The sequence below is a fragment of the Felis catus genome, chromosome A1, assembly GCF_018350175.1.
Source record: "Felis catus isolate Fca126 chromosome A1, F.catus_Fca126_mat1.0, whole genome shotgun sequence".
Lineage (NCBI taxonomy): Eukaryota > Metazoa > Chordata > Mammalia > Carnivora > Felidae > Felis > Felis catus.
In genome coordinates, this window is record NC_058368.1 from 21,765,899 (window position 1) to 21,793,587 (window position 27,689).

Consider the following 27,689-nt stretch of genomic DNA (forward strand, 5'->3'; position numbering starts at 1 on the left):
CTCATAAACAAATAAATGTATAAAAAGTATTTTATCCCCACCCCAGACAGCAGCACTCAGAGCCGTTGGCAACATAGTGACTGGCACCGATGAGCAGACCCAGGTTGTTCTCAACTGTGATGTCCTGTCACACTTCCCCAATCTCTTATCACATCCCAAAGAGAAGATAAATAAGGTAAGGCACATAATAGCCTCATTGGTGCATTTCTTTCTGTCTGTATAAACTGTCCCCTTGTTTTCTGTTGCTGTTTGTTTGATCATAATTTTCTTCACAAGCACTGTAGTTATGATGAGAATTATTTCAGATCACCTCTGCAGTTATTTTGTTACAAGTGTTATTTTGTTAGAACCAGTGTTTTTATTTAAATAAATTGGGCAGTAGCAAGGATTGGTAAATTAGTAGCCATGAAGTGAGAATCCATACAAAATCTCTCGCTGGATGGCTGGTATCTTTTATAAACAGATCATAATTTAATCTCCCTATGAAATTAGATTGGACCAAAAGATGCAGTGCCTAAATTGAAGGATCAAAAAAGTCTTTTTTAAAATTTCAACTTTAGATACAAACTTATTATTAATTGTTAAATATGCTTAAGTACTTCAGTCTCTTTGTATCTGCCTTATTTCACATTGCATACAATTTTTAAGGTTCATCCATGTTGGAGCATGTGTCAGAACTTCATTTCTTTTTATAGCTGAATAAATATTCCATAGTACATATATACCACATTTTGTTTATCCAGTCATTTGTTGGTGGACACTTGGAGTTTTTCTACTGGTGGCTGTTGTGAATAATGTTGCAGTGAACATCAGCATGCAGATGTCTATTTGAGTCCCAGCTTTCAGTTCCTTTGGGCATATATCTAGGAGTAGAACTGCCCAGTCATATGGTAATTCTGTGTTTAGCTGTTTGAGGAGCTGCCAAATTGTTTTCCATAGTGGCTGTACCACTTTACGTTCCCACAAGCACTGTATGAGGGTTCCAGTTCCTTTTTTAAAATTATTATAGCCACTCTAGTAGGTGTGAAATGATGTCTCATGGATTTGATTCGCATTTAGTTTAATGTAGTTTTATCTGCCTGAAATGCCACCATTCCCCAAACCAGCAGAACTGACCATTTCTTCTGTGTCATAGCTGTATTTATATAGTTGCTCAACTATAATTTGACAGTTGGATTGTTACAGAAAAGTATGTTGTCGAAAAAGTGCATTTTAGGAATGCATTTGCTCCAATGAAGGGAAAGAAACCAGAGTCTTTTAGCCTCTGGGCCAGTTATTTTTACTGTAGAAATTTCAATAATTTGGGATTTTTATAGCTAAATGTATTCCGTAATTGGAAACAGAGCTGAGAAGTGAGGAAGCCGGACAGAAGTGGGTGTAGAGAAGTTCTGGCATGTGATCAATATGCTCTGAGTGAAGGTATCATGGGGGACAAAGGGTTCACATAGATGTTTACTCAGCCTCAGCAGCCATTTAGTCTCCTTAGAAGTTTTTCACCTTGAGCATTTGTGTTACTTGGACTTGGGATCATCATGGGACCCTCAAGGTAGAATCAAACTTGGGTTTATTCCCTCAGCATATTAGTTAAAAATGTTTCAAACCTACAAGAAATTTGTAAGAATGGTAGAGTGAACACTGACTTACCAGTTGTTAACCTCTTCCCACAATTGGGCAAAATAAATTTACAGTTAACTTTTTTCACTGTAAAAGAGGAAGAAGAGACAGCACTTGACACTAAAATTACAGCAGACCTGCGTGTTTGTGACTTGTAAATCCTTAAAGGTTACAGCAAAATTTGTTATATAGACCCATCCCAGACTAATTGGACACTTAATTTCTAAATATATCTTGCAAGTAAATATTTTTACAGGAAAGCAATTCTCCTTTCTTAGAAGTAGTTTTAACAAACTTTTAGGAAATTGAGTCTCTTATTTATTTATTTATATCATTATCTTTTAGAGGGAGCTTAAGCACCAAAAAATTAAGCTGCATGAGTAAAGATTTTTTTGTCTCTTTTGTTCACTGCCATATTACCATTGTCTACAATAGTGCCTAGGGACATCTGGGTGGCTTGATTAAGGATCTGACTCTTGATTTTGGCTCAAGTTATGATCTCACAGTTTGTATGATCAAGCCCCGTGTTGGGCTGTGTGCTGACAGCACGGAGCCTGCTTGGGATTCTCACTCTCTCTCAAAATAAATAAATAAACATTAAAAAATAAATAAAATAAAGTAGTTCCTGGGTGATGTAAGCATATATTTTATTGGGTGGATCAGTGCAAGGTTAGTGGGCCCACATGTGATGGATGGAAGTTTCCTTATAACGTGTTTAAAATGAGACATTCTGTGTCATCTCATTGCTTTTTAGATGCATTTCCCTAATGCAACTCAAGTGATTTTGTTATAGTTTATGTAAACTACATAAAAATAAAAATATAAATGCATTAAAATTAATCTTTCAAACAAAGGTACCCTGTATTTTGTTCAATTATAGGAAGCAGTGTGGTTCCTTTCCAACATAACAGCAGGCAACCAGCAACAAGTTCAAGCTGTAATAGACGCCGGGTTAATTCCTATGATTATTCATCAGCTTGCTAAGGTCAGTCATATTGTGAGTTTATCGTGTACATTAACATATTATAACCAAGATTTTTTAATAAAGAATTCATACAATCATTTCTTTGTTAACCTTCAGGGAGACTTTGGAACACAAAAAGAAGCTGCCTGGGCAATTAGCAACTTAACGATAAGTGGCAGAAAAGATCAGGTAAGTTTGGAAAAACTGTTAGGATTGTTAATATCGGAAAGTGCACTACTCTTTTATGTGTAGGAGCTGCTGGTTGTTCATAAGCCCTGTAGTGTGTTCTTTTTGGGTAAAAGATAATTATATAAATAAACATTTTTCTCTTGTTGCCTAGGTTGAGTACCTTGTACAGCAGAATGTAATACCACCATTCTGTAATTTACTGTCTGTAAAAGATTCTCAAGTTGTTCAGGTGGTTCTAGATGGTCTGAAAAACATTCTGATCATGGCTGGTGATGAAGCAAGCACAATAGCTGAAATAATAGAAGAATGTGGAGGTAAGAGTGCATTGAAGAAAAATAGTTGAGCAGTGGAATGCTGAAAGATCAGTTCCTTTCAAGGCAACTAAGTAGAAAGAAAACTGTCAGGAAACACTGCTCCGTCATCAAAGTATGCTGCTGTCCTGTATTCACCAGTTAGCATTACGTGAGGGTTTTCCAGCAGGCATCAGTCCGTACTTGGGGAAAACTGGTTGTGAAGGTCATCCTGTGACCTTCCTAGAGGGTCACATTGCTTTTTGGGTGACATGAACACTCCTCTTGAAGTCACAGTGTGCGAGAGCAAAAGCTTGGGAACTGCTATGATAGAGAAAGTTATAAGCTTTATTTAATCCAGAATTTCTTAGAATCCTTGACAGTGAAACACTTTCTTCACATTATACCTGATGCGTGATTCTATAGACCTTACTTTGTGAAATACTATTCCATGTTGTTGGAAAGGTTAATGATTTTGGAGTCATCTAGGTATTTTATTTCAGTCTTGTGATTGCTAGAGCTGTCTGCTGAAGTTATTACCACAGAAGTTACTTTGAAATTTTAATAAAAAAACTTATTTGAAATATTAGATATTTCTCTGATAATGATATATGAGGCATATTTTAAGGATACCTGTTCAATATGTACTAAGTTGCCCAAACCTTAATTTATTCTATTGTCATGTTTTATTTTGTACATTTTATTGACTATTATGTACAGTTATATTACCCCTTTCATTTTTTTTTTTTTAAGAGAAAGTAAATGTAGTCACATCATAAAATATTCAGACTGGAAGTATCTTCTTAATAACAAGAAGAAATTATCCTAGAGATGTTAAGTTTTGTCTATGGCCATGGAAGTAGATCTTCATACTCTTAATTCACTGCTCATTCTGGTTTTAAGATATTTTGAGATAATTTGAAATTAGCATTGTAGTCTAATTCAGAACTTACCCCAGAAAGTTTGAGCTGCAGAATTGTTACTCTTCAGCTTTAATCAATATAGTTGCTTCGGTCTCTGGGAAGTATACTCACAATTAGGACACACGTTTACTTAGTATTTTATAATTTTGTAAAGAACTTTACATCCATTATCTGTGACACTTATATTCCCATTTTTCTGGTTTTTTATATTGCTGTTAAAAAGAAAAAAATGCAACTATTTCAAAATAACCTAGCTAAAAAGATATTTCAAGGAAGAATATTGTTAAGGATTTAAATTTATAGACTTGTGCATCTGATGCATGGAGTAAATATATTGGGAATGTAAATGAAGACATTCTACAGTTCTGAAAACTTATTTTTCAATTTCATTGTGGCTATAGGATATAAGCACCCTCTTTGTTTTTTTCTTCAAAGAAATTATTTCAAAATTTAAAGCTTTGTCTTCTGTTTATATCAGTTAATCATGAAGTTTCTGAAAACATGTTTTTGTTGTTATATAAAAGTAATAGCATTTTGAAAACAAAAGGAAAGATAAAAATTACTATATGAGATAGTATGATTCCACTAAAGCAGCCTGGGGAGATCTGAGTTCAAGTTCTGTCACTAACTTGCCACTCAACCTAAAATAAACCCCTTTACATCTCTATATGATAGCTTCCTCATCTGTCAGATGGAGTATTTAGGTGTTTTTTAAACTGTCTGCCTCAGATACCAGATAACCCTTGGGGTCAAGGGTTTCTAGAGAGGAAGAAATTAGTGGGATGCTGGTCCTCCAATCAGAGCAGCTCAGAGTTTTATCTGTGTTTTAGACAAACTGTCATTTTCGGGGTGTGGTGGGAGGGTGTTGTGAGTTCTTTAGGATTTTCCATGACTAAAATGAACACAGTTTTTATTCATGTCCACTTGATTATTTGATTTTTTGTTTTTATCAGGTTTGGAGAAAATCGAAGTTTTACAGCAACATGAAAATGAAGACATATATAAATTAGCATTTGAAATCATAGATCAATATTTCTCTGGTGATGATGTAAGTATCCATTAAAGTATGGTATGCCTACATGTACATTAAAACCTACACGTACTGTTAAGTTCACTGAGAATTTTTTTATCATTAATATGACAAGTATATACTGTATTTGGTTGTTTTTTTTTGTTGTTTATTTTTGAGAGAGAGAGAATGTGAGCACATGCGCAAGCTGAGGAGGGGCAGAGAGAGGCAGAGAGAGAGTGGGACACAGAGAATCCCAAGCAGGCTCTGCACCATCCGATGCGCAGAGCCCAGTGCAGGGCTTGAACTGATGAACCGTGAGATCATGACCTGAGCTGAAATCACGAGTTGGTTGCTCAACTGACCGAGCCACCCAGACACCCCTCTATTTCTATCAGATACTTTTGAGGTGGCATTTTCCACTTATTTTTAATAATCTAAATTTTAAAAAATTAATGATTGTTTTCCATCAATCAGTTTCTTTTATTTTTTTCTTTTATTTTTTTTTTTTTAAGTTTTTTTATTTTGAGAGAGCAGGGGAGGGGGAGAGAGAGAGAATCCCAACGGACCTTAGTCTCACAAATTTGTGAGACCATGACCTGAACCAAAATCGAGAGTTGGATGCTTAACCTACTGAGCCACCCAGGCACCCCTCAATCAGTTTTTTTAAATACTATGTTTGAAACTTCATTATAAGGTAAAAAATGTATAAACAGTTCTCTGAGGGGCACCTGGCTGGCTTAGTCGGTGTAAAGCATGTGACTCTTGATCTTGGGCTTAGGAGTTTGAGCCCCACATTGGGCATAGAGATTACTTCAAAATAAATAAATAAATAAACAAACAAACAAACAAAAACCCACTTTTTGTTGTATTTGTAATCTGTTAAATGGGAAAAAATAGTACAGTTGACTCTTGAACAAGGGTTTGAACCACAGGGGTCCACTTATATGCAGATTTTTTTCAATACAGTATAGTACTATAAATGTATTTTCTCTTCCTTATGATTTTCTTAGTAACATTTTCATTTCTCTAGCCTACTTCATTGTAATAATAAGTATATAATACGTATGACATACAAAATATGTGCTAATCAACTGTTTATGTAATTGGTAAGGCTTCCAGTCAATGGTAAGTTATTAGTAAAGTTTTTGGGAGTCAGAAGTTGTACTCAGATTTTTGACTCTGCAGGGGGTGGGGGATTGGTGCCCCTAGCTCGTGTTGTTCAAGGGTCAACTGCAGTTACAGAAATGATGTGTGTTCAAGGGCACCTGGGTGGCTCAGTCAGTTGGGCGGCCAACTCTTGAGTTTGGCTCAGGTCATGATCTCATGGTTCGTGAGTTCAAGCCCCGCATCAAGCTCTGTGCTGACAGTGCGGAGCCTGCTTGGGATTCTTTCTCTTCCCTCTCTGCCCCTCCCCAGCTCATCCACACACGTGATCTCTCTCTCAAAATAAACATCACAAAACGAAAGAAAGTACATGTGTTCAAATAGGTAAAATAAATCTACAGATACAGAAACTTAAGAATGGGGCAGGGACAGGGGAGGGGGTTAAAAAAAAAAAAAAGAATTAAAACAATTTTGAAATGTGTGTTCAGTTTAATTAAATTGTTAAGTTTCTTAATGTTACTGATTTAAATATTTTAATTTATCGATTAAAACATCATATAGAATGATTACAACATCCGTACAGAATTCTCTCGTAAGTTCTGCTTATACCATAACATGTAGTATCTTAACAAAGGCCTTTTTTTTGTTTTGCTTTTTATAGATTGATGAAGATCCTAGCCTGATTCCTGAAGCAACACAAGGAGGTACTTACAATTTTGACCCAACAGCCAACCTTCAAACAAAAGAATTTAATTTTTAAGTTCAGTTGAGTGCAGCATCTTCCCCAATTCAATACGAAGCACCACCAGATGGCTACCAAATGACAAGAAGAAGAACAACAACAAAAGGCTCCAAAACACACATGCCTCTTCGTTTTGATGCTTCTAAAAGCAAGCCATGTCTCAGTCACTTTGCAGTTGCCAAAAGTTACTATCACATGGACTGTAAATGCATATGCATGATTTCCTAAACTGTTTTAGAATTCTCCTTAACAATCTCGACTACCCTATTTTTCCCTGTTCCCTGGTGCCACACGCTGACAACTGCAGTTCCAGTTTAGAATATTCCATAGTGGTGGCATGTCAGCTGCCCACTTGATACTCCTTTGGAAAATGGTGCGCTGTGGATCAAGACACTTCGGTATGATGCGTATACACGTTGGAAGACTTTAAAGAGGTGCAGTCTGATCTGAGCCTCCATCATTGTCCTCCACAAACATATTTTCATATTCTTTATGTGGAAGAATAGATTTTAAAGTACAAGCCAAATGATTTTCATTGGTGGAACTGACACACAAAAAAAGGAACTTAAAAAAAGAAACTTGGTTATTGATTAAACAGTTAAGTTTTAAAAAACTGTGCTTCATCTACCAGTAATTGATGTGTTTATTATCTGCCTCAGAAGCCAGGGTTGGAGGAAGAACTTTAGCTATGGATGGTAATGCTTTCGCCATTATACCTAATTTTTGAGAACAGCAAGCCCTATTTGACCACTCACTTCAGCCTGTGTGTTCCTGCTGTTTTGAAGTAATCAAATGCTGTGCATGGTATTTTACCTGAGCTGCAACCTGTTACGGACTTGAACTTCTGTTTAAGTTGAAAGCAAGAGTCCCTGACTACAAAGAAAAAACAAATAAAAAACAACAACAAAAAGCAAAGGTCTAACGTACCGATTGGTGATGTTTAAAAAAAAAAAAAAAAATCTTGCTTTCAGCTTTCAGGAGTTAATATTTTTTGTTTTAAATTGATAATTGGATATGGTTGATTTATATTGGGTTTAAACTGTGGAGCCTTCATGTTTACTGTAATTTAGTCTTAAAATATTTTTTACTTAGTAACCAGTGCTTTTGATAATGTGGTTGGCAACAAACCAGCAACTATTTAGAAGTGTTATACAACTTCATTCTTTGAGTATTGGGAAAGTTAATTCAGATCCTACTCTAAAAGCATATTCACATATTAAAAGATTCAGTCAAGGATCTGTGTAGAGGAATAATCTGCAGTTATTTGGCATAAACCTGATTTGCAGTGATCTTGAAGCAAAATCTGGTATTACTATGTAAAATCATTGCTTTTGGTAGATTGTCATCTGACCCAGTTATTAATGAAAGAATATGGATTTGAACATGTTTAAACTGAATGATTTGTGCTGTCACAGAAATGGTTTTGTTGCTATTGTTTACTGGGTATAATTTCCCAATGCGTTGATGTGAAGGGATAGAAAATCTAAACTAACGTAGTTATCCGATGGGGGTGTATTTACTGTGATGAAGATGAGACCGATGCCATCAGAGCTTTGTGAATCAGCTGGGGTGTTTTCACTGATAAACAACACATAGCAGGTGTGCATTCATTACAAATACATGTATCTGCCAAGGTGGAGCCACTTTAAAGAGTGAGTTTTGTCTTGTATCCAAAATGGATACAAGCGTATGTTTAAACTGCAAGATTTTTACTTGCTAGAGAATCTGTTTTAATATAGTGGTTTGGCCTCTGATTATTTATAGGTTTTATAAATTTTAGAATCAATTTCTCTTTAAGGTGGCTCAGATTTTTCAACTCTTGTGCACATAAAATTGAGTTGAAGTTCATTGTGCCTTTTTTTCTTTATCCAAATTTTGAGTTAAAGCTTCATATGGTAACTGCATCCTGTTCAGACACTGTAGTCTAAATTTTTGAAACTGTGTGGTGTTCACTAAAAGTAGGAATAACAAAGTCAAAGCCAATTAAGGTCACAAACTTCGGTGAAACCCTTAAAGTCCAAATCTTCTTGATATTGTGAATTGTACCCCTCCTGGTTTAGTTTCTTCTGGACTCTCCATCCTACTTACTGACAGTTACCTTTTAAATTTTGCACACATTGAGATTAAATCAGGCCTCTACTGTGCCGATTCCGATTCCTCTTGTGTTTTAAGTGCAAACTAACATAAGTGAACATTAGCATCAAGTAGTGCAGACATATGTATGCATTTGCTTGATTCAATTTGTTGTGACCTTATCAGTTTGGAATTGGAATTGCACCATTTCTTAGACAAAGGAAACTAAGTATATTGCTGCACTTTTAAGTTTTCAGAACAGTGTTGAAAATCGCATTGTTTTTATTTTTTTTAAACTCAGTTAAAAAAGACTAAAACGTTCTTTCAAAAGAGGCATCTAAATGTGTTCCTAATTTTGTATATGGGCTTAGGTTTTGTAACCAATAAAAAAAAGCTGCTATCAAATCCGATAAAACATTGAAGAACTTATTTCTAAAAGTTTCTTAATTTCCTAGTTTTGTTTTCTGCGTGGTTAAATTTAAATTTGGAACTATTTTTCAAACATCAACCACAGTGGAGGCAAATCATGAATTACTCTTTCGTTGTATTTTAATATCTCTCTTCCACTCTAACAAACTAGGACAATAGCAGTGCTCGATTTAAGAGTATTTTATGACAAATAAGAAATACCTAAATCTTTATTAATTTCCAGAGCTTCCACACGGTACAGCAGAACAGGTGGCTTAAAACAACAGAAACCTATGGTTGCACGGTTTCGGAGGCCGGAAGTCGGAAATCAAGCTGCCGGGTGCGACGCGCTGTGTCTGTGGGCTCTTGGGAGGCCCCTCTTTGTCTCTTCCCGGCTTCTGGTGTCCCCGGCAGTGCTTGGCGTCCCTCGAGCCTCCGCTTTCATCATCGTCCTGTGGCATTCTCTGCGCATACCTCAGGTTCAAATACCATGACTTAGAAAGGCCTGGTGAGAAAATGGTGTGCTTGTGACTCTCATGAAACCACAACGACAAAATCACACTTTATGGCCTGTCTAATCCTTGAAAACAAGTAACTGTGGAAGATAGTAATTGAAGTAAACTGGAAAATTTTAACCTGTGAGATCAAGGTGGTGGCTCTAAGTGAAATCTTGGATTAATTAAAAGAACAAAGAGCAACCGAACTTTTGAGTATACAAATATTTTTACTTTAGTATAATGCCACTTCAAATTATTTTTGAAAGAAGTCAGTGTACAAGTAAATAAATGTGATAGTACTTCTATGTAACCGTGCCAAGATTTCCTTCAGAACAGTTGTCCTTTTTCCGGGATTCATTATTTAATTATTGCAAGTGAAAATTCATGAATGTCAGTTGTCTTACAGTGATGGTTCTGAATTTTTGTTGACTCTAGTTGTACTGGGGATCTTAATCTATTCGGAGAAAGGAAATATAATTTCTGTACATTAGGCTGTAAGTCTTAAGGTCTATAACCCAGCGAGTGCTCTGTGTAACCCACCACTCGTATGTCTAGAGGAACTCTTTGTATAAATTTTGTACTTCGTTACATAGCTAAAAATCAGTGGTAGAATGATTCTCAAAAACGTCTATATCGCAATAGGGGTGTATGTGTTTATCTACCTAGATGTATAGATGGCGCTCAGTACTATACTGAAAGGAAGTGTTTGGGAAAAGGGACGTGAGAATGTAGCCTGTTCACCTCCTTAGCCTCCTTATTTGCCCGTGAAACCCCTCACTCACTCACTTTGACCTAAATTAGGGTTTCTCAGACCCTGCAGTATTGACATCGTAGGTTGGCTAATGCTCTATTGGAGGCTGTCCTGTGCGTTACAGGATGTTGACTAGCATGTTTAGGCTCTACCCACTAAGTACCTCTATACTACCCAGTCATGACAACCAAAAGTGCCTCCAGGAATGGCCGCATGTTCCCTGGGGGCCAAATTTGCCCAGGTGCAAACCACTGCTCTAAATTAATTTCTGTAGAAAACTTCCCCACTCAAGGGAGACAGCCTAAAGCATGCCTTTTTGTTGTATAAACAGTCCTAGACTTTGCTCAGGTGTGTCAGATGGGGAGACAAATACATGCCTTTTCTTCATTCTCCATTTTAGGAGAGATCAGAGTCAGCACTGTCACCCATCTGTAGGAACTCCTGGTAATACTAAGCCCCATCTGTTGCAAAGGACTTAGGAGAGAAATGGGAAGATGGAGGAACTACTAACCTTGAATTTATCCTGTGGCTAAAAAAACAAGGTGTGTGAAATAAGCAAATGTGTTGATTGCCCACAGTTTTCTCAACACTGCTCTGTAGCAGTGTTTTTCAGACATTTTTAGTTGAGATAGTTAAGTCCTCTAGGAAAGCTGAGGTTGGACCAGAAAATTACAGCATACATAATTCTGAAAAGCATTTCTTTGAAGCATTGTGAGAGACTGGCCCCATCAGGAAGCTTACAAGTTTATTAAAAATGATCAAAGCAGCGGAACTATCATTGAGTCATGCTACGAAGGATGTATTCCCTGCAGGGAACTTCTACAACATCCCTCTTCCATACCCTAACAAAACTGCTATCTACCTTCTCGAGTAAGTCTCTTTTTTCAAACTCTGGTGCCCAAATAAATGTGGCCTTCTGCCAGGTAATGTGTGATTGCACAAGACAAACAAGGCGTATCTTCACGGGACAGCAGTTTTACTTGATGATAAGTAGAGCAGTTTTATGGTAATACAAGCCTAAGCATTACAGAGTAAAGGACACATTTTGCATAACGTTTTAAAGATGAAACCAGACTTTTGAGGCAGGCCATTTTATGGAAACATTCCGTCAAGAGCAGGAATCGGAGAGTTGGAGAAGCAACGATGAAACACTAAGTGAGCCTGTTCTACCCTGTCGAGTAGCATTACTTGTTACCAGCTCTTTTCTTAATACTGAGCCAAAGGCGCCTCTCATAAATGACCATCTTTATAAATAAACTTTCTGTTATTCCTAGTTAGCAGAAGAGGCAGCTCTGCTCTCAACAGTTGCCTTCCTCAACCTGAACACCCCATGCATTTCAAGCAACAGCTTACAGAGCCACGCTGGGAACTGGTTCCTGTCACATGGTGCATCCCAAAGACCCCAGTAATACAGTGTGATGTGACTAGTTTGTGGGTACAGTGGAATAGGAACATTCCATTATCTGGACACTTTATTCTAAATTTTTTTGAGTTTATTTATTTTGAGAGAGAGCACAAGTAGAAGAGCAGAGAGAAAGAGAGACAGAATCCCAAGCAGGGTCCGCACCATTAACACAGAGCTGAGGCGGGGCTTGAACTCACAAACCGCAAGATCATGACCTGAGCTGAACTCAAGAGTCTGACGCTCAACTGACAGAGACACCCAGGTGCCCCTGGATACTTAATTCTATTATTGTGGAGATATTCTCTATTTTGCCAGCTTCATCATAATTAGACATCATCAAGTAACAGCCTCAGCTCCCCTTGTCATCAGCTCTCTTTGACTCAGTAGCTTGGCATTTATACTTCCAAACCTAAATATAAGAATTTGTAAGTGCTGGGGCACCTGGGTGGTTCATTCAGTTAAGTGTCCAACTCTTGATTTCAACTCAGGTCATGATCTCACAGTTGTGAGATCAAGCCCCACGTTGGGCTCTGCACTGACAGCACAGAGCCTGCTTAGGTTTCTCTCTCTCCCCCGTGCACCCCCACCTGCTCATGCTCTTTCTCTCTCTCAAAATAAGTAAACTTTAAAAAAATGTGTGCCATATTTCCAATTTCAGCCCAGTTTTTCCTCATCAGACTGTATTTATATGTGTCCTTTCAATGTCTTCAGGCATATAGGAAGCACCATGGCGAGTTAAAGGGAGTGAAAGAAAGCAGGTATAACTAGAACAAAAATAAGGATGGGGAGCAGGATTACTAGGGGCATGGGAGAGGTGAAAGAGATAGGTAGGGGCCAGTCCCCACAGCTGGTAAGTCATTATAAGAGAAATGGGAAATCACTACTCATTATCGTTATTATTACACATTATCATTACAGAGTGATGACAGAAGAATCGTGTGTAATAATCATTGCCTAGTAAGGTAAGGACAGGAAACGTACTCGGGGTTAGTGATGTGTAGAGGTCACATTAGTGAGTGTGAAGCACTGAGGCAAGAGAGGCTCAACAACTTGGTCCATGAAGTGGATGGGATCAAGAGATACTCAGCAGCTAAAATAGACAGGAGTTGGTGATGCCTTAGATCTGGAGTTTGGGGAGCAGGAAGTGTCAAGGATGATTTCTAGATTTCTGAGTTGCAATAACTGATGAGTGGAAGTTAACACAAAATAGGGAACACTCAGACATAGCGAACAGAGGGTGATGAGTTCAGTTTGGGTTATGTGGAGACATCTAAATGACTGTCAAGTAGGGCAATTGGAAATACTGGTCTGGAGCTTAGAGGAGAGAGCTAAGCTAGAGATTTGAACCCTCTGCCTGTTTGGGTGGTTATTAGTGCAGGGGGTGAGGATGAGACTGCCTGGGTCCAGCATTTGGAGGGAAAACAGGGCTCAGGGCAGTGCTGTGGAGTTAATGGGCATGTAGTGGAGGATGAGCTTGCAAAAGGAACAGAAGGTATGGATAGGGAGGTAAAAAGAAAATGCTGTGTGTTTCCTCAGAAAACGGAGGGAAAAGAGATTCTGGTGCCCACTGATGCTGTTGAGAAGTCAAGTAAAGCAAGGACAGGAAATGTCCGTTGGGTTAGTGATAAGGGAGGTCACCAGTCACCTTAGAGCTGGATCACTGAGGCAATGAGGGTGGAAACTAGGAAGGACTGAGGAGTGGAGACACAGTATGGAGACATTGATCAGGTTTTTATTTTGCTCTGAAGGGGAGGTCAGGGTCACTGAAGGATGAGTGGGGAAATTGGTAGGGGAAATCCAATTGAGAAAGTTGCTGAGTATACATGAGAAGAGTGATCGTCAGTTTTCTAAGTTACAAGAGAGAATCAAAAGCATAGGTGACAGGATGGACCATACTCTCTTCTTCAGTCAGCACTTACTTAATTGAGCAGCTATTATATCCCAGACTCTGACAGGTGCCAGGGATACCTGCAGTCAACAAGCCAGACACAGTCCCTGGCCGTGTGGAGCTTATACTTGAGTGGCAAGAGACTAGCAATAAGTGTGTAAATAAATTAGATAATTTATCTGGTGTTAGCTGCTATATGAAATATTATACAAGGAATGACTAGGGGAGAAAGGTGCTCAGTGCCAGAAATCATATTTTTAAATTGTGGTAAAATACACACAACATAAAATTTACCATCTTAACCATTTTTTTAATGTTTATTTTTGAGAAAGAGAGACAGAGTCTGAGTGGGGGAGGGGCAGAGACAGAGGGAGACTCAGAATCTGAAGCAGCCTCCAGGCTCTGAACCGTCAGCACAGAGCCCCATGCGGGGCTGGAACCCACAAACCGCGAGATCGTGACCTGAGCCCAAGTCGGATGTTTAACTGACTGAGCCACCCGGGTGCCCCTACCATCTTAACCATTTTCAAGTGTACAGTTCAGCAGTGTTAAGTATATTCACATCTTTGTGCAACCATACTCCATAACTTTTTCATCTTGCAAAACTGAACTCTAGCCATTAAACAACTCCCCTTTTTCATTCTCCCCCAAGCCTCTGGCAACTTCTATTTTCTGTATCTAGCAATATGACTACTTTAGATACCAGATAGAAATGACATCATAACACTAGTCCTGTTTTTGTGACTGACTTATCTCACTGAGCATAATGTCCTCTTTGAAAACAAGAATAATTTTTTAGCATAAGTACCCCAGTGATACTTTAAGTATTTAAACATTCTTTTTTTTTTTTTTTTTTTAATCTGAAACTCAAGTTTATCTGGTCATCCGTATTTTATCTGGCTATCCAAAAGTGAAAAGACAGGGTTGGTCAACAGGAGTTACAGTCTTTTTAAACTCTGACACCTTTCTCCAGTGCTAAGTCTCTAAGTAACAGAGGCCTAAGGAAGGGAGAGGGGAGAAGGTTAAAAGCAAACAAGATGCTAGCAAAAGCAGAGAGAAAAGGTTAATGTGATCAGGACAAAGTGGCACTTCATTAGAGGAGGGCTATAATTGCCTTCTAAGAAGTCAGCGTGCAGGGTCAGAACACAAAGGCCTCAGATGCAGTCATGGGTTCTGGCTTCTGCTATCACTGAGAGTCCTTAGACAAGTTACTTTGTATGAGGCTATTTTCCTATTTGTTAACTAGGAAAACATTGACCTCCTAGGATTGTAGTGACGTTAGATAAGATAATGTTAAAAGAATCTAGTGTCAAGCCAATATGACCTATTGCTCTTCTGCCCCATACTTTTGCTGCTAAAGCTTCTGCACAGTGAAGGAAAAAATCAGCAAAACTAAAAGGCAACCGATGGAATGGGAGAAGATATTTACAAATGACATATCAGATAAAGGGTTAGTATCCAAAATCTATGGAGAACTTATCAAACTCAACACCCAAATAACAAATAATCCAGTGAAGAAATGGGCAAAAGGCATGAATAGGCACTTTTCCAAAGAAGAAATCCAGATGGCCAACCAACCCATGAAAAAATGCTCAACATCACTCATCATCAGGGAAATACAAATCAAAACCACGAGATACCACCTCACACCTGTCAGAATGGCTAACATTAACAACTCAGGCAACAGCAGATGTTGGCAAAGATGCAGAGAAAGATGATCTCTTTTGCATTGTTGGTGGGAATGCAAGCTGGTGCAGCCACTCTGGAAAACAGTATGGAGGTTCTTCAAAAAATTAAAAATAGACCTACCCTATGACCCAGCAATTGCACTACTAGGTATTTACCCAAGGGATACAGGTGTGCTGTTTCGAAGGGGCACATGCTCCCCAATGTTTATAGCAGTACTATCAACAATAGTATTTTCCAAAGTATGGAAAGAGCCCACATGTCCATCAATGGATGAACGGATAAAGAAGATGTGGTATATATACAATGAAGTATTACTCGACAATCAAAAAGAATGAAATCTTGCCATTTGCAACTATGTGGAGGGAACTAGAGGGTAAGCGAAATTAGTCAGAGAAAGACAAATTTCATATGATTTCACTCACATGAGGACTTTAAGATACAAAACAGATGAATATAAGGGAATCAAAATTGGTGTAAAAACAGGGAGGGGACAAAACATAAGACAGTAAAATACAGAGAATAAACAGGGTTGCTGAAGGGGTTGTGGGAGAGGGGATGCGCTAAATGGGTAAGCGGCTTACAGAATCTACTCCTGAAACCATTATTGCACCATATGCTAACTAACTAGGATGTAAATTATAAAAAATAAATAAATTAGAGAAAAAAATTAAAAATGCCTTGGAAGAGAGAAAAAAAAAATGGGGTCAGAATAAGCCACAACAGCTTTAAAAAGCCTGCTGGTGGCTGAAAATGCCCTTGGCCCTCACCTCTCCTGCAAGACTTGCAGGATCCTAATTAGACTCTTTCCTCCCTAAAATTCTTCCCAGTCTATGGGCAAAATTTCTAACATTTTGGACTTCACTTTGTTGCTTACGGTTTTGAACCTTGTGGAAAATCAAACCGCATCAGAAAATGTGGCTCTACTACCAGTCCCTTGGTGTTGGGCTGGGAACAGGTTTGGTTCTGGCAGTTGGGCGACTTCGCGAGCAAGATCCTCACTCTTATGAAAAGCTCCGGGCGCAGCTGGGTGGCCGGGACGCCAGACGGGAAGGGAAGCCGTTCACCCGCCCGCCCAGACAGAGCGGCCCCGCCCCTCCCCGGCGGCCCCGCCCCGCCCCTTCCCCGCATCCCCACCTTTCCTGGCTCTCCCGGCCGCCGCCGGAAGCATGGGCGCGGACTGGGAGCTGGGGGCTGCGGCGGGGCGCTCGCTGCTGCTGTGCGCCGCGCTGCTGGTCGCGGGCTGCGCGCTGGGCCTGCGCCTGGGCCGCGGACGGGCGGCGGCGGACCGCGGCGTGCTCGCCTGGCTGTGCTATGACGCCCTGGTGCACTTCACCCTGGTAAGTGCGGACGCCGCCGCTCTCGGGACCCTCCCCTCCCCGGTAGCGGGAGTTTCCGGTAGAGGACCGGGAGACCCTTTGGCCGCCCCAAGCCCTGGGGCGGGAAGTCTGCGGAGACCCCGAAGGTGCTTGGAGGCCGCGATGCTGCACCACCTCTCGGTTCCCTAGTCCGTAGAAAGCGCATCTTCCCAGGGGGCGCAGCCGTTCCTCTACCAAATTAAAAACAAGCGAACAAAAAATCTCTGAAAATTATTTCTGTACTGTTATGTTAGTTTGATTGTAAGCAGCCCAAAGGCCTTGGCTTTCTTGACTTGTAACCTGCACATCTGAACTGAAACTAATGGAGAGCGAGAGAGTTTTTGAATGCTCCAAAGAGAGCAAGGAGAGACGAGGAGGCGCACTGCGCAAAGTCCGCGAGCCTGTACCAAAACAAAAAAGCCCGGTGCCCTGAAAGTAATCACCATGTTTTGGGTAAGGACTGTATGCCAGGCACAGCGCTGTGTTTAATATTTCTGATCTTTACAATACCCTGTAACTTATTTATTGACCCTATTTTACAGAGGAGAAAGCAAGCCCTGGGAAGTTAGGTGACTTCACCGTGCCACCCACCTTGAGTTCTGACTTGAGTCTGGCTCCAGAGCTTGCACCCTTTGTATCAAACCGGGCTTTGAGAATCGAGTCCCTCAAAATTCAAACCACTTTATAAATAGCGAGGAGGTTAGTATTTAAGGGAATTCTATTGAAATGCCCCCTTCCACTATGCACACACTTTTTTTTTTTAAGTTTTTTTTTTTTAATAACTATGCCAAAATAGCTTTTTTTGCAAATTTGACCTTGCTTAAATCTAGGCAGACCTGTGGTTGGTGTGAAACCAGAGTCTATAGTATTAAGAAAGGAGAAAGCAAGATCTTTCATAATTATTTAGGTTTCTAAATGTTTATCAGTTGGATATGTGCACATACCAAATGTTACTGGAATGCGAAATTCTTTCTTTCCTAATAGTTTACAAGTGGAAATAAGAGACGGCGAATAGTTCCTTCAACTCTTTTGTTTATGGAATTGACTTTTTAAGCTCTCGGACACAGGGTCTCCCAAAGAACAGGGGCAGCAAAACAGGTGGCTAGGCCCGCTTAAAGAAAATGTATTATAACATATTTTAGACGTACAAAAATGTATAATAATACTAAGACATATACCCATATATCCATCACCTAGTTTAATAAAATCAAGTCTGCCTTTCAAGCGCAGCCTTTTACAGGTAAAACCAGGTACATCTCCATTTGTGGCAACTTGAGGTATATGACCCGATGCATGGAGTCGTTGCTCTGGTGTCCTCCCACCCTCTGTCCTGAAGGAAATGTCCCTCCCACAGCTCTTATTATACCTGTCCCAACTGCAGAAGAGTCCACTGTATGAATGCACCGTACCTTAGTTTTTTAAAAAGTGCATATTTTTCCCCCCATATTAGAATGACCAATGACATAAAACCACTGTGGGCTATTTTATTGATATTTTATGTCTGTGAAATTGGGATGTATCTTTTTTTTTTTAATGTTTATTTATTTTTGAGGGAGAGACAGAGTGAGGAGCAGAGAAAGAGGGAGACATAGAATTGGAAGCAGGCTCCAGGCTTTGAGCTGTCAGCATGGAACCTGACATGGGGCTCGAACTCATGAACTGTGAGATCATGACCTGAGCTGAAGTCAGACGCTTAACCGACTGAGCCACCCAGGTGCCCCAAAATTGGGATGTGTCTTATAATTCATGATGAAATACGATAATTGAACCAGCTCATATTAAGGGGTATGTTTCTATTTTGCAGTTTACACACAGTTCTTTGACTAGCATCTGTGTATACTTACCTTAGGGATCGGTGAGGGGGGGCACTTGGATTAAGGTTGAGGCCTGCAAGAAAAACACATGCCCGTATTCTCTTTGGTAGGGAGTTTGCTGCACGAATACCGAGAAATGTGGCAGAGGCTAGGATTGGAAAATAGAGCCTCACGGAGAACTGAAACTACAACTCACTTATTCACACTGGAACCTGAGCTGCCTCTTCTTACCCCTTTAACTTTCTCAGAGGGGAGGAAATGTTTGGATTTGTTGGACACCATCAAATGCAGAGCTCCCGGTTCAACAGTGTTTCAAGCTAAGCATTCCCAGAGGGCACTTCAGCTCCCCGATGTCCAACTGGACTGTGGTCACCAGGGGCTGCCGCACTGGTCTTCAGTTCAGTTGGTTATGGCCAGGCTGATTTCCCACCAGTGCACCTGGAAGGGGCCATGGCAACATACCTAAAGAAATCGGTGGTCTGGCTCACTGTTTCTCAGAGTTGGCCATGGGCGTGTTGTGCACTGGCGCCTCCTGGTTTTTCCCCCTCATCTGCAATCTAAGTATAGCATTCTAGGCATGGCCAGGGCACGGAGGAAGGATATGTATGCCTGTGTTTTGGGAAACACATCCTGATTGACTAGAACACAGGGTCTACCTGGGAAAGAAGTAAATTATCCTGATTGATTCCCCCACGTGCCACAGGGCAACACAGTGAGGAGGGCCCGTTGGTACCTGCCCATGCAATGGGTGCATTACCGGTGAGGAACTGCACACTTAGGCTCCCATCTCATATGGAGTTGCTGGTGACCTGCTCCTACTTCTGTGCGGAGAGTGTTTATCTTTACTCAGAATGTAAACAGATCTCTGGGGAGGAAAGGCAGGGTCTTTATCTTTACCACCCTGGAACATCTTGGGAGGGAGAGGTCTCTCCAGGCTTTACTACCTTGGAGTGTCTCCTTATGTAAATATTCTTAAATTGGTGTAAATGCCTGTGCTCAGGGACCTCAGTCAGTGCAGGAATACGAGATATACATGGAGAATGCTCTCCCAGTGCAGTGCATGCTGGATTGCAAAGGATAGTTGAGGGGCAAGAAGATCAGCTAAAAACAATTGCAGTATTTTAGGAGATGAAAGAGGGCTGAGCTAAGGTGGTATTGGAAGTTAAAATGGGGAGGAGAGATAAATACGAGAGACCTTCCAGGGGAGAATGTTATAGGTCACAGTGACCACTTATACATCAGGGAAGGAGATGATGTTGGAGTTTAGAATCTGGCTAACACGGATAATGTTGACAAGGTTAACGAAGACAGGAAGATCAGATATTAGAACTATGAATCTGGGGTTCTGGTGTGTAGTTGAGGAGAAATGGTCAGAAGGCAGTTGAAAACCCAAGACAAGCTGGTGAGATGGATTCAGGGCAGAATGGAGAGAGTTGGACCTTTTTACTGCGTTGGAGGAGACAGCAGGAAGCTCTGGGAGTGAGTGATTTCTGAGGAGAGAATAGAAAGGTGCAAACGCGAGGAATGAGAGCAGAATCTTCAAGTGTCTAAAAATGTATATATATTGAACGAGTAGGAAGGGGAGACAGTGGGCCGGACCAGTGGACCAGACCAAGAACCAGGATAGTGCTGGGCCCTGGGACTCAAGGGAAGGAATTTCAACATCACTGTTATTTGTTGTAGCACCATTTAAAAAAAAAAAAATGGTGAGGGCTGAGCCAGAGCCTCTGGGTCCAGTGATTAAGAAGCTATTGGTAGGGGGCACCTGGGTGGCTCAGTCGGTTAAGGGACTGACTCTCGGTTTCAGCATGGTCTCATGGTTCTTGAGTTCGGGCCCTGCATTGGGCTCTGTGCTGTTAACGCAGAGCCTGCTTGGGATCCTCTCTCTCCCTCTCTCTCTCTGCCCTTCCCCAGCTCGCTCTCTCTCTCTCTCTCTCTCTCTCTCTCTCTCTCTCTTTCTCTCTCAAAATAAATAAACTTGAAGAAGAAGAAACCATTTGTAGGGGCATCTGGCTGGCTCAGTTGGTGGAGCCTTTGACTTTTTGATTTTAGGTCATGAGTTCAAGTCCTGCATTGGGTGTAAAGTTTACTTAAAAAAAAAAAAAGTCATTGGTAAAAGTGGTATTGTTTGAGAAGCTAAAGACAAGGGCTTAGCAGGTAGGGTAGCAAAGACGTGGAGGCAGCCTATGAAGACCTCCAAGAGATTTGGTGGGAGGAGGAGGTGGGGGGTGTAGGTAGGGAGCTCAAGAGACATCAAGGGACCAGGCAGGAATCTTGGGTTCTGTCTGAGAGGGGAAGGTCTGGGAGCATCTGTGAGCAAGAACACGGTCGAGGGAAGAGTGAAGGGGCAGAGGAGTGGGCTGTGTAGCACATGCTGTCTGGTGCGGTGCCTGCCTGCGTGAATTAACGCACAGCAGAGCTGAACCTGCCTCAGTCTACCACATGTCCTCGCAACAAACCCGTCTGACTAGTTCCTCCCACACTTCTGTCACTGAGAGCCTGACCGAGGCTTGTCCATCAGGGTGAGGGGCAGTTGTCACGGAAAACCCTGGCTTCAGTTGTCTCCATTCATTCTACCTTAACCCCCATGAGTCGTTCTTTAACAAGTCCTGAGTCCCAGTGGCTGCTCAAGTCCCTATTAATTTGTGTATTTTGGACATTACCCTTTTCCATTTAGCATCACCATCTGTTCCCACCTTCCACCACAATCACTTCAGCCTCCGACTCTTGGGATTCTAAAAATTTCTTCCTCCTCCTACTTGCTTTATCATTAGGTCTCAAGTTGCCTTTTAGCTCACAGTCTGTTACTGTCTCTGTTTTCCTTTTCCTCTTCGTTGGTTTTGCTCTAAGATAGATACCCTCTCTGGTGAATGCATTTATAGCCTCTGTGCCGTTTGGCAGATCTGGTGAGTCACGGTTGGTCTTGCTGTATATTAGTGGTAAAGCTTTGTGGTGGTTAATTTTCTGTGTCAACCTGGCTGAGCCGTGGCATGGCCAGTTATTCGCCCACGTGTTATCCTGAATGTTCTGCGAGCGTGTTTTGGATAAGATGAACATTTATGGGGCGCCTGGCTGGCTCAGTCAGTAGAGCATGTGACTCTTGATTTCAGGGTCGCGAGTTCAAGCCCTATGTTGGGTGTGGAGCCTACTTTAAAATAAATACATTAATTAAATTAAATGACATTTAAATTGGTAGACTGAGCAAGGCAGGTTGCCCTCCCTAAATGTGAGTGGACCCCATCCGCTCAGCTGAAGGTCTGAATACAACAAAAAGGCTCACCTTCCGTAGAAGGAGCTAGAATGCCTCCTGGCTGACTGCCTTCGCACCGGTGCATTGGCCTTTTCCTCCTTCAGTCTCAAACTGACACAGTGGCTTTTCCTGGCTCTCAAGCCTGTATGTAGCCTTTGGACTAAAGCTACACTGTCAGTTCTCCTGGGTCTCAGGCCTCCGGCCTCAGACTAAAACTACATCATCAGCTTTCCTGCGTCTCCAGCTTGCACTCACCCTGTGGGTTATGGCACTTGTCAGCCTTCATAATCCTATAAACCACTTCCTCAGACTCAGTCTCTTCGTGTGTGTGTGTGTGTGTGTGTCTGTGTGTATGCCCATCCACTGTTCTGTGTCTTGGGAGAACCCTAACACAAGCTTAGAAATGATGCCAAGTTGCAGGTCCAAAGAACAGCACCCATAGTGACCTGCTGGCCTTTTTCAGGGTGTGGGTGCACGGCCCTTGCAGTTCTGCAGACCAGAACTCAGCTTGCTTTCTAACGTCATTGCATAAGACGTGCCACCTCGCAATTGGGACAGATGTCTGTGTAGCCACAGCTCAGAATGAAATCCTATTCTGGTGCTCCTCATGTCCACAAGATTGGAGTCCACCTGGGTGCCCGGCGCTGTGCTGGACACAGAGAGAACGGATGGCCTGTGTCCATTCAGAACTTCGAGAGCAGCAGAGAATTTTTCCCTAGGTGTTTCATACGGAGAATAACAGTTATTGATGTCACTCTCAGCGTAACCCATGTGAGAAATTTCTTTTGCAGGTAGTGCTGGGAGAAGCTTAGTTTCTCCTTAAAAAATTGGTCTATTGCTGGGGCGCCTGGGTGGCTCAGTCGGTTAAGCGTCTGACTTCGGCTCAGGTCACGATCTCACAGTTCGTGAGTTCGAGCCCCGCGTCGGGCTCTGTGCTGACAGCTCAAAGCCTGGAGCCTGCTTCACATTCCGTGTCTCCCTCTCTCTCTGCCCCTTCCCTGCTCATGCTGTGTCTCTCTCTGTCTCAAAAATAAATAAACATTAAAAAATTTTTTTAAAAAATTGGTCTATTGCTTTCTCACAGCAAGAACAATGTTAATGTTTTTCCCCTTTCACTTGGCTGCTCGGAAGCTCAGAACCGCATTAAACTCTATAATAACAAAAGAAGGTCTACGTATGTATCTTCTTACTGGCCTCCTGATCTGGATTCTCAATTTGTTTTTTGTATTTTTTATGACATATTTAAAAACTTTTAAGTACATTTTACCATTTAATTGAATGTCTTTTTGTAATTGACCTAAAATATAAGATGAAGTGTATAAATACTTCAAAAAATTTTAATGCAGCGAAAATTGATTTCCTTTGAAATGGAAGAGATGTTCTAGGGAAATACCATGTTGATTTTTTTTTTTCCTTTTGTAACATGAAACACAGTTTGTAACTATTTGGTCTTCCTCTATCCCCAGTACCTGGCGTGGTGCCTGGTTTGTACCAGCCGTTCTGGAGAATTTGTTAATATTCAGTGAATGGAAGAATGATTCTATCATTTTAATTTATAGTAGTTATCAGTCACATGTTAAGCCTCAAATAGCTCAAATATCTAAAAGGTTCGAATGTTTCTTCTGCGTCAGTCAGTCTTTTTAAAACAAAATTGGTGTAAATCGTTTTTTAAATTACTGTATTTTATTTTTATAAGGAGAGATAGAGAGTGCACACAAGAGTGATAAGGGAGAGAGAGAGAGAGAGGGAGGGAGAGAGAGAGAGAGAGAGGGAGAGAGAAAGAATTCCAGACAGGCTCCATGCCTAGCACGGAGCCCGACTCAGAGCTCAGTCCCACAAACCATGAGATTCATGACCTGAGCTGAAGTCAAGAGTCAGATACTTAACCAACTGAGCCACCCAGTGCCCATTTTTTAAAAATTTATTATTTTATTTTATTTTATTTTTAGAGAGAGAACGAGAGTGGTAGAGGGAACATTAGTTTAAATTGTGTATTCCCAGGGCGCCTGGGTGGCTCAGTTGGTTGAGCGTCCGACTTCGGCTCAGGTCATGATCTCACGGTCCGTGGGTTCGAGCCCTGCGTCGGGCTCTGTGCTGACAGCTCAGAGCCTGGAGCCTGTTTCGGATTCTGTGTCTCCCTCTCTCTGACCCTCCCCTGTTCATGCGTTGTCTCTCTCTGTCTCAAAAATAAATAAACGTTAAAAAAAAATAAAAAAAATAAACTCCTGTTTAAAAAATAAAATAAAATAAATTGTGTATTCCTAGGATCATTGCAAAACATATAACATTTACATATCCAAAAGGAAGAAGGTAAAACTAGCCAGAGATAATTACGGTTAGTATTCTTAAGAATAGTCTTCCAGAATTTATATGAAAATATATATCCAGATATGTGTTTTTCAGAGTTCTTTTTTATAAAAATGGGGTCATACTAATCATTCTCTGTTGCTTTTTCACTTAACTGTGTTCAGTGACCATCCATATCACTATCTCTTGAACTGCCTCATAATTTTAAATAACTCCAGAGGACTATATTGCATTTTATTATAATCTATTTAACCAATCCTTAATTGTGGGACTTAAGGCTCTTTTCAGTTGCCGGCAATTATATAGAAGGCACTCTGTGCATTTTTCTGAACTTGTATAATTGTTTACCCAGGGTAAATCCTGAAAGTAGGGTTGATGGGTCTAAAGGAAAAGAGTTTTTAAAAACTCCAGAAAGATAGTGACCATTTATATTCCCATCAGCAACTTTCTCACACCTGGGCCAGTGCTAGGTGTCATTATTGAATCAGATACCTCTTTTGCCCTGGCTCAAGTCAGTTCTTGGTCTCAGTTCACCCTCGACAAAATGTTCTGTCCAGCCACCACCATGGCAGCCAACTCTAACTTTGACTTCATTCGCCTCCCGGAGCAGGCAGCACCTGCTCTCGCCTCCTGCCCCAGGCCCCTTGGACGCAGCTGAAGTGTGAGATCCTTGAGACCCACTCACCTTCCACACACCTGCCATGGAATGAACCTTTGGCAGTGACATTTGGGAGCCCCGGGATCAATTCTTCTTCCTCCCTTCCCCAGAGAAGGACTCCCCAGAGAAGCAGTAGTTCATACAGTCTCTGGAAAAATTCAACATTGAGACAGCTAGCCTGTTACTGAGTGCTGCTACTAAGTTACTAAGCTCAGTAATGCTGCCTCAGACCTGGTTTGTCCTTCTCTTTTTCATTTCCCACCCCCCACCTGCTTCCACCTTCCAGTCTCCCTGGGAGAACAATTCCCATAAAAGTAGTGGAATACAGTATAATGCTTTCCAGGGGACCAAAGCCAAGATATCCCTTCTCTCTTTTTTTTAAGTAATCTCTTCACCCTATGTGGGGCTCAAACTCACAGACCCATGATCAAGAGTTATGTGCTCTACTGACTAAGCCAGCCAGGTGCCCTGATATCCTTTTTCTTAACAGTTGTGTACTGTTCCTTAGCATGGATAATTGAACCGACTGTGCAACCTCAGGTTATGTCTAATTGCTTTTGCCACTAAAACCAGCCAAAAATCTATAATAAATTCCTATAGCAGGTATCTTTACTTCTGTAGGATGTTTAATAGAACTGAAAACAATCAAAATAAATTGAATTGGCAAGCTCGCATCTTGTCCAGCGGTTGGAAATTCAACCTCAGTTAGTAGGGGTTTTCCTTTTTTTGTAGGGTCTCATGAGATCCCAGGAGACTTACGTGATTCCCAGAAAAAACGGAGTGTGTGACCTTTGGTCCATCCTGATCACAGCTGATACCCTCAGTGACGGAACCCCATGCTTTCTAGAAGGCCAGCAAGCCTGCTGTTCTGTGCCAGGCTTAAAATAAGAATTTGAGGCTTAGATCCATAGAGTCCACCTCCTAATAGCCTGTTTTTCTGTAGGGCTCATCTTTCCTTATTGATCTGAAAGGGATGTCACATGATAGTACAGATGATGTCACTCACATTTCCTTATGCATGCTCTTCTGTTTGGCCGAGAAGGTGTCTCAGCTGCGTTTGTTGACTAATCCATCCTTTTCCCACGTATTATGCGTAGATAAATTGGGAGATTTTTAAAATGTGGTTACAGAGGCGACTGGGTGGCTCAGTTGGTTAAGCATCCGACTCTTGATTTCTGCTTAGATCATGATCCTAGGGTCATGGATCAAGCCCCATGTCAGGCTCCATGCTGAGTGTGGAGCCTGCTTAAGATTCTCTCTCTCTCTCTCTCTCTCTCTCTCTCTCTCTCTCTCCCTCTCCCTCTCCCTCTCCCTCTCCCTCTCCCTCTCCCTCTCCCTCTCTCCCCCTCCCTCCCTCCCTCTGCCCATCTCTCTCTCTCTCTCTCTCTCTCTCTCTCTGTCTCAGATAAAAAAAATAAGAAGAAAATAAAAAATAAAATTTGGTTGTTTCATGAATCTTTTAGTTTCTGTTCTGTCCATACAGTTTCTATTACTTTAGCCTTATCCTGAATTGTATTTCTTTTTTTTTTTAAGTTTACTTATTTATAATCTTTATACCCAATGTGGGGCTCAAATTCACTACCCTGAGATCAGGAGTCCCATGCCCTACCAACTGCACTAACGAGGCACCCCAAAGGATAATCTCTTTTTTCCCTTTTTTTTATTGAAAAAAATTTTTTAGTGTTTTTCTTTATTTTTTAGAGAGAGAGAGACTGAGCGTGAGCAGGGGAGGGGCAGAGAGAGAGAGGGAGACACAGAATCCGAAGCTGGCTCCAGGCTCCAAGCTGTCAGCACAGAGCCATTAGCACAGAGCCCAATGCAGGGCTCAAACTCAGAAACCGCAAGATCATGACCTGAGCCAAAGTTGGACACTTAACCGACTGAGCCACCCAGGCATCCCTTCTTATTTTTTTAAGTAGGCTTCATGCCCAATATGGGGCTCGAACTCATGACCCCAAGATCAGGAGGCATACTCTGCCGAATGAGCCGGACAGGTGCCTTCCTTATAGTGAACTTAAATATCTATCTGACAAAGCAAACTTCTTACCACTCATTTTTAAACACTTTAAAATGAATTCTTCCACATGAATTTCAGATGAATTTGCCAGGTTCTGAAACTTGGTATTTTGGCTTGGGATTTTCTTTCTTTCTTTTTCTTTTTTTTTTTCAGTATATGAAATTTATTGTCAAATTGGTTTCCATACAACACCCAGTGCTCATCCCAAAAGGTGCCCTCCTCAATACCCATCACCCACCCTCCCCTCCCTCCCACCCCTCATCAACCCTCAGTTTGTTCTCAGTTTTTAAGAGTCTCTTATGCTTTGGCTCTCTCCCACTCTAACCTCTTTTTTTTTTTTCCTTCCCCTCCCCCATGGCTTTCTGTTAAGTTTCTCAGGATCCACATAAGAGTGAAACCATATGGTATCTGTCTTTCTCTGTATGGCTTATTTCACTTAGCATCACACTCTCCAGTTCCATCCACGTTGCTACAAAGGGCCATATTTCATTCTTTCTCATTGCCACGTAGTACTTCATTGTGTATATAAACCACAATTTCTTTATCCATTCATCAGTTGATGGACATTTAGGCTTTTTCCACAATTTGGCTATTGTTGAGAGTGCTGCTATAAACATTGGGGTACAAATGCCCCTATGCATCAGTACTCCTGTATCCCTTGGGTAAATTCCTAGCAGTGCTACTGCTGGGTCATAGGGTAGGTCTATTTTTAATTTTTTGAGGAACCTCCACACTGTTT

The 27,689-nt window shown here is 41.1% G+C and overlaps 2 protein-coding genes and 1 long non-coding RNA gene across 4 annotated transcripts in view; 2 read left to right on the plus strand and 1 right to left on the minus strand.

Moving 5' to 3' along the window:
- KPNA3 (karyopherin subunit alpha 3) overlaps window positions 1–9,321 on the plus strand; it is a 100,770-nt gene extending 91,449 nt beyond the window's left edge. Inside the window, exons 12-17 of the mRNA XM_023251315.2 lie at window positions 47–175; window positions 2,495–2,599; window positions 2,696–2,767; window positions 2,919–3,081; window positions 4,934–5,028; window positions 6,758–9,321. Of these exons, the coding sequence (XP_023107083.1) occupies window positions 47–175; window positions 2,495–2,599; window positions 2,696–2,767; window positions 2,919–3,081; window positions 4,934–5,028; window positions 6,758–6,856 (663 nt within the window). The 3' untranslated portion in view covers window positions 6,857–9,321. The remainder of the gene's footprint in view (window positions 1–46; window positions 176–2,494; window positions 2,600–2,695; window positions 2,768–2,918; window positions 3,082–4,933; window positions 5,029–6,757) is intronic.
- Window positions 7,766–16,561, minus strand: LOC123384019. Its single transcript, XR_006594515.1, has 2 exons — window positions 16,424–16,561; window positions 7,766–9,824 (listed from the first exon to the last, which is right to left on the minus strand). It is a non-coding gene; the product is annotated as an uncharacterized LOC123384019 (long non-coding RNA).
- A 106-nt stretch (window positions 16,562–16,667) lies between these two features.
- The window catches only part of EBPL (EBP like), a 38,053-nt gene continuing 27,031 nt past the window's right edge, over window positions 16,668–27,689 (plus strand). Inside the window, exon 1 of one of the 2 annotated variants that reach the window (XM_045052700.1) lies at window positions 16,668–16,886. In XM_045052700.1, the coding sequence (XP_044908635.1) occupies window positions 16,716–16,886 (171 nt within the window). In that variant the 5' untranslated portion in view covers window positions 16,668–16,715. The remainder of the gene's footprint in view (window positions 16,887–27,689) is intronic. The other variant, XM_023251321.2, reaches the window with a different exon arrangement.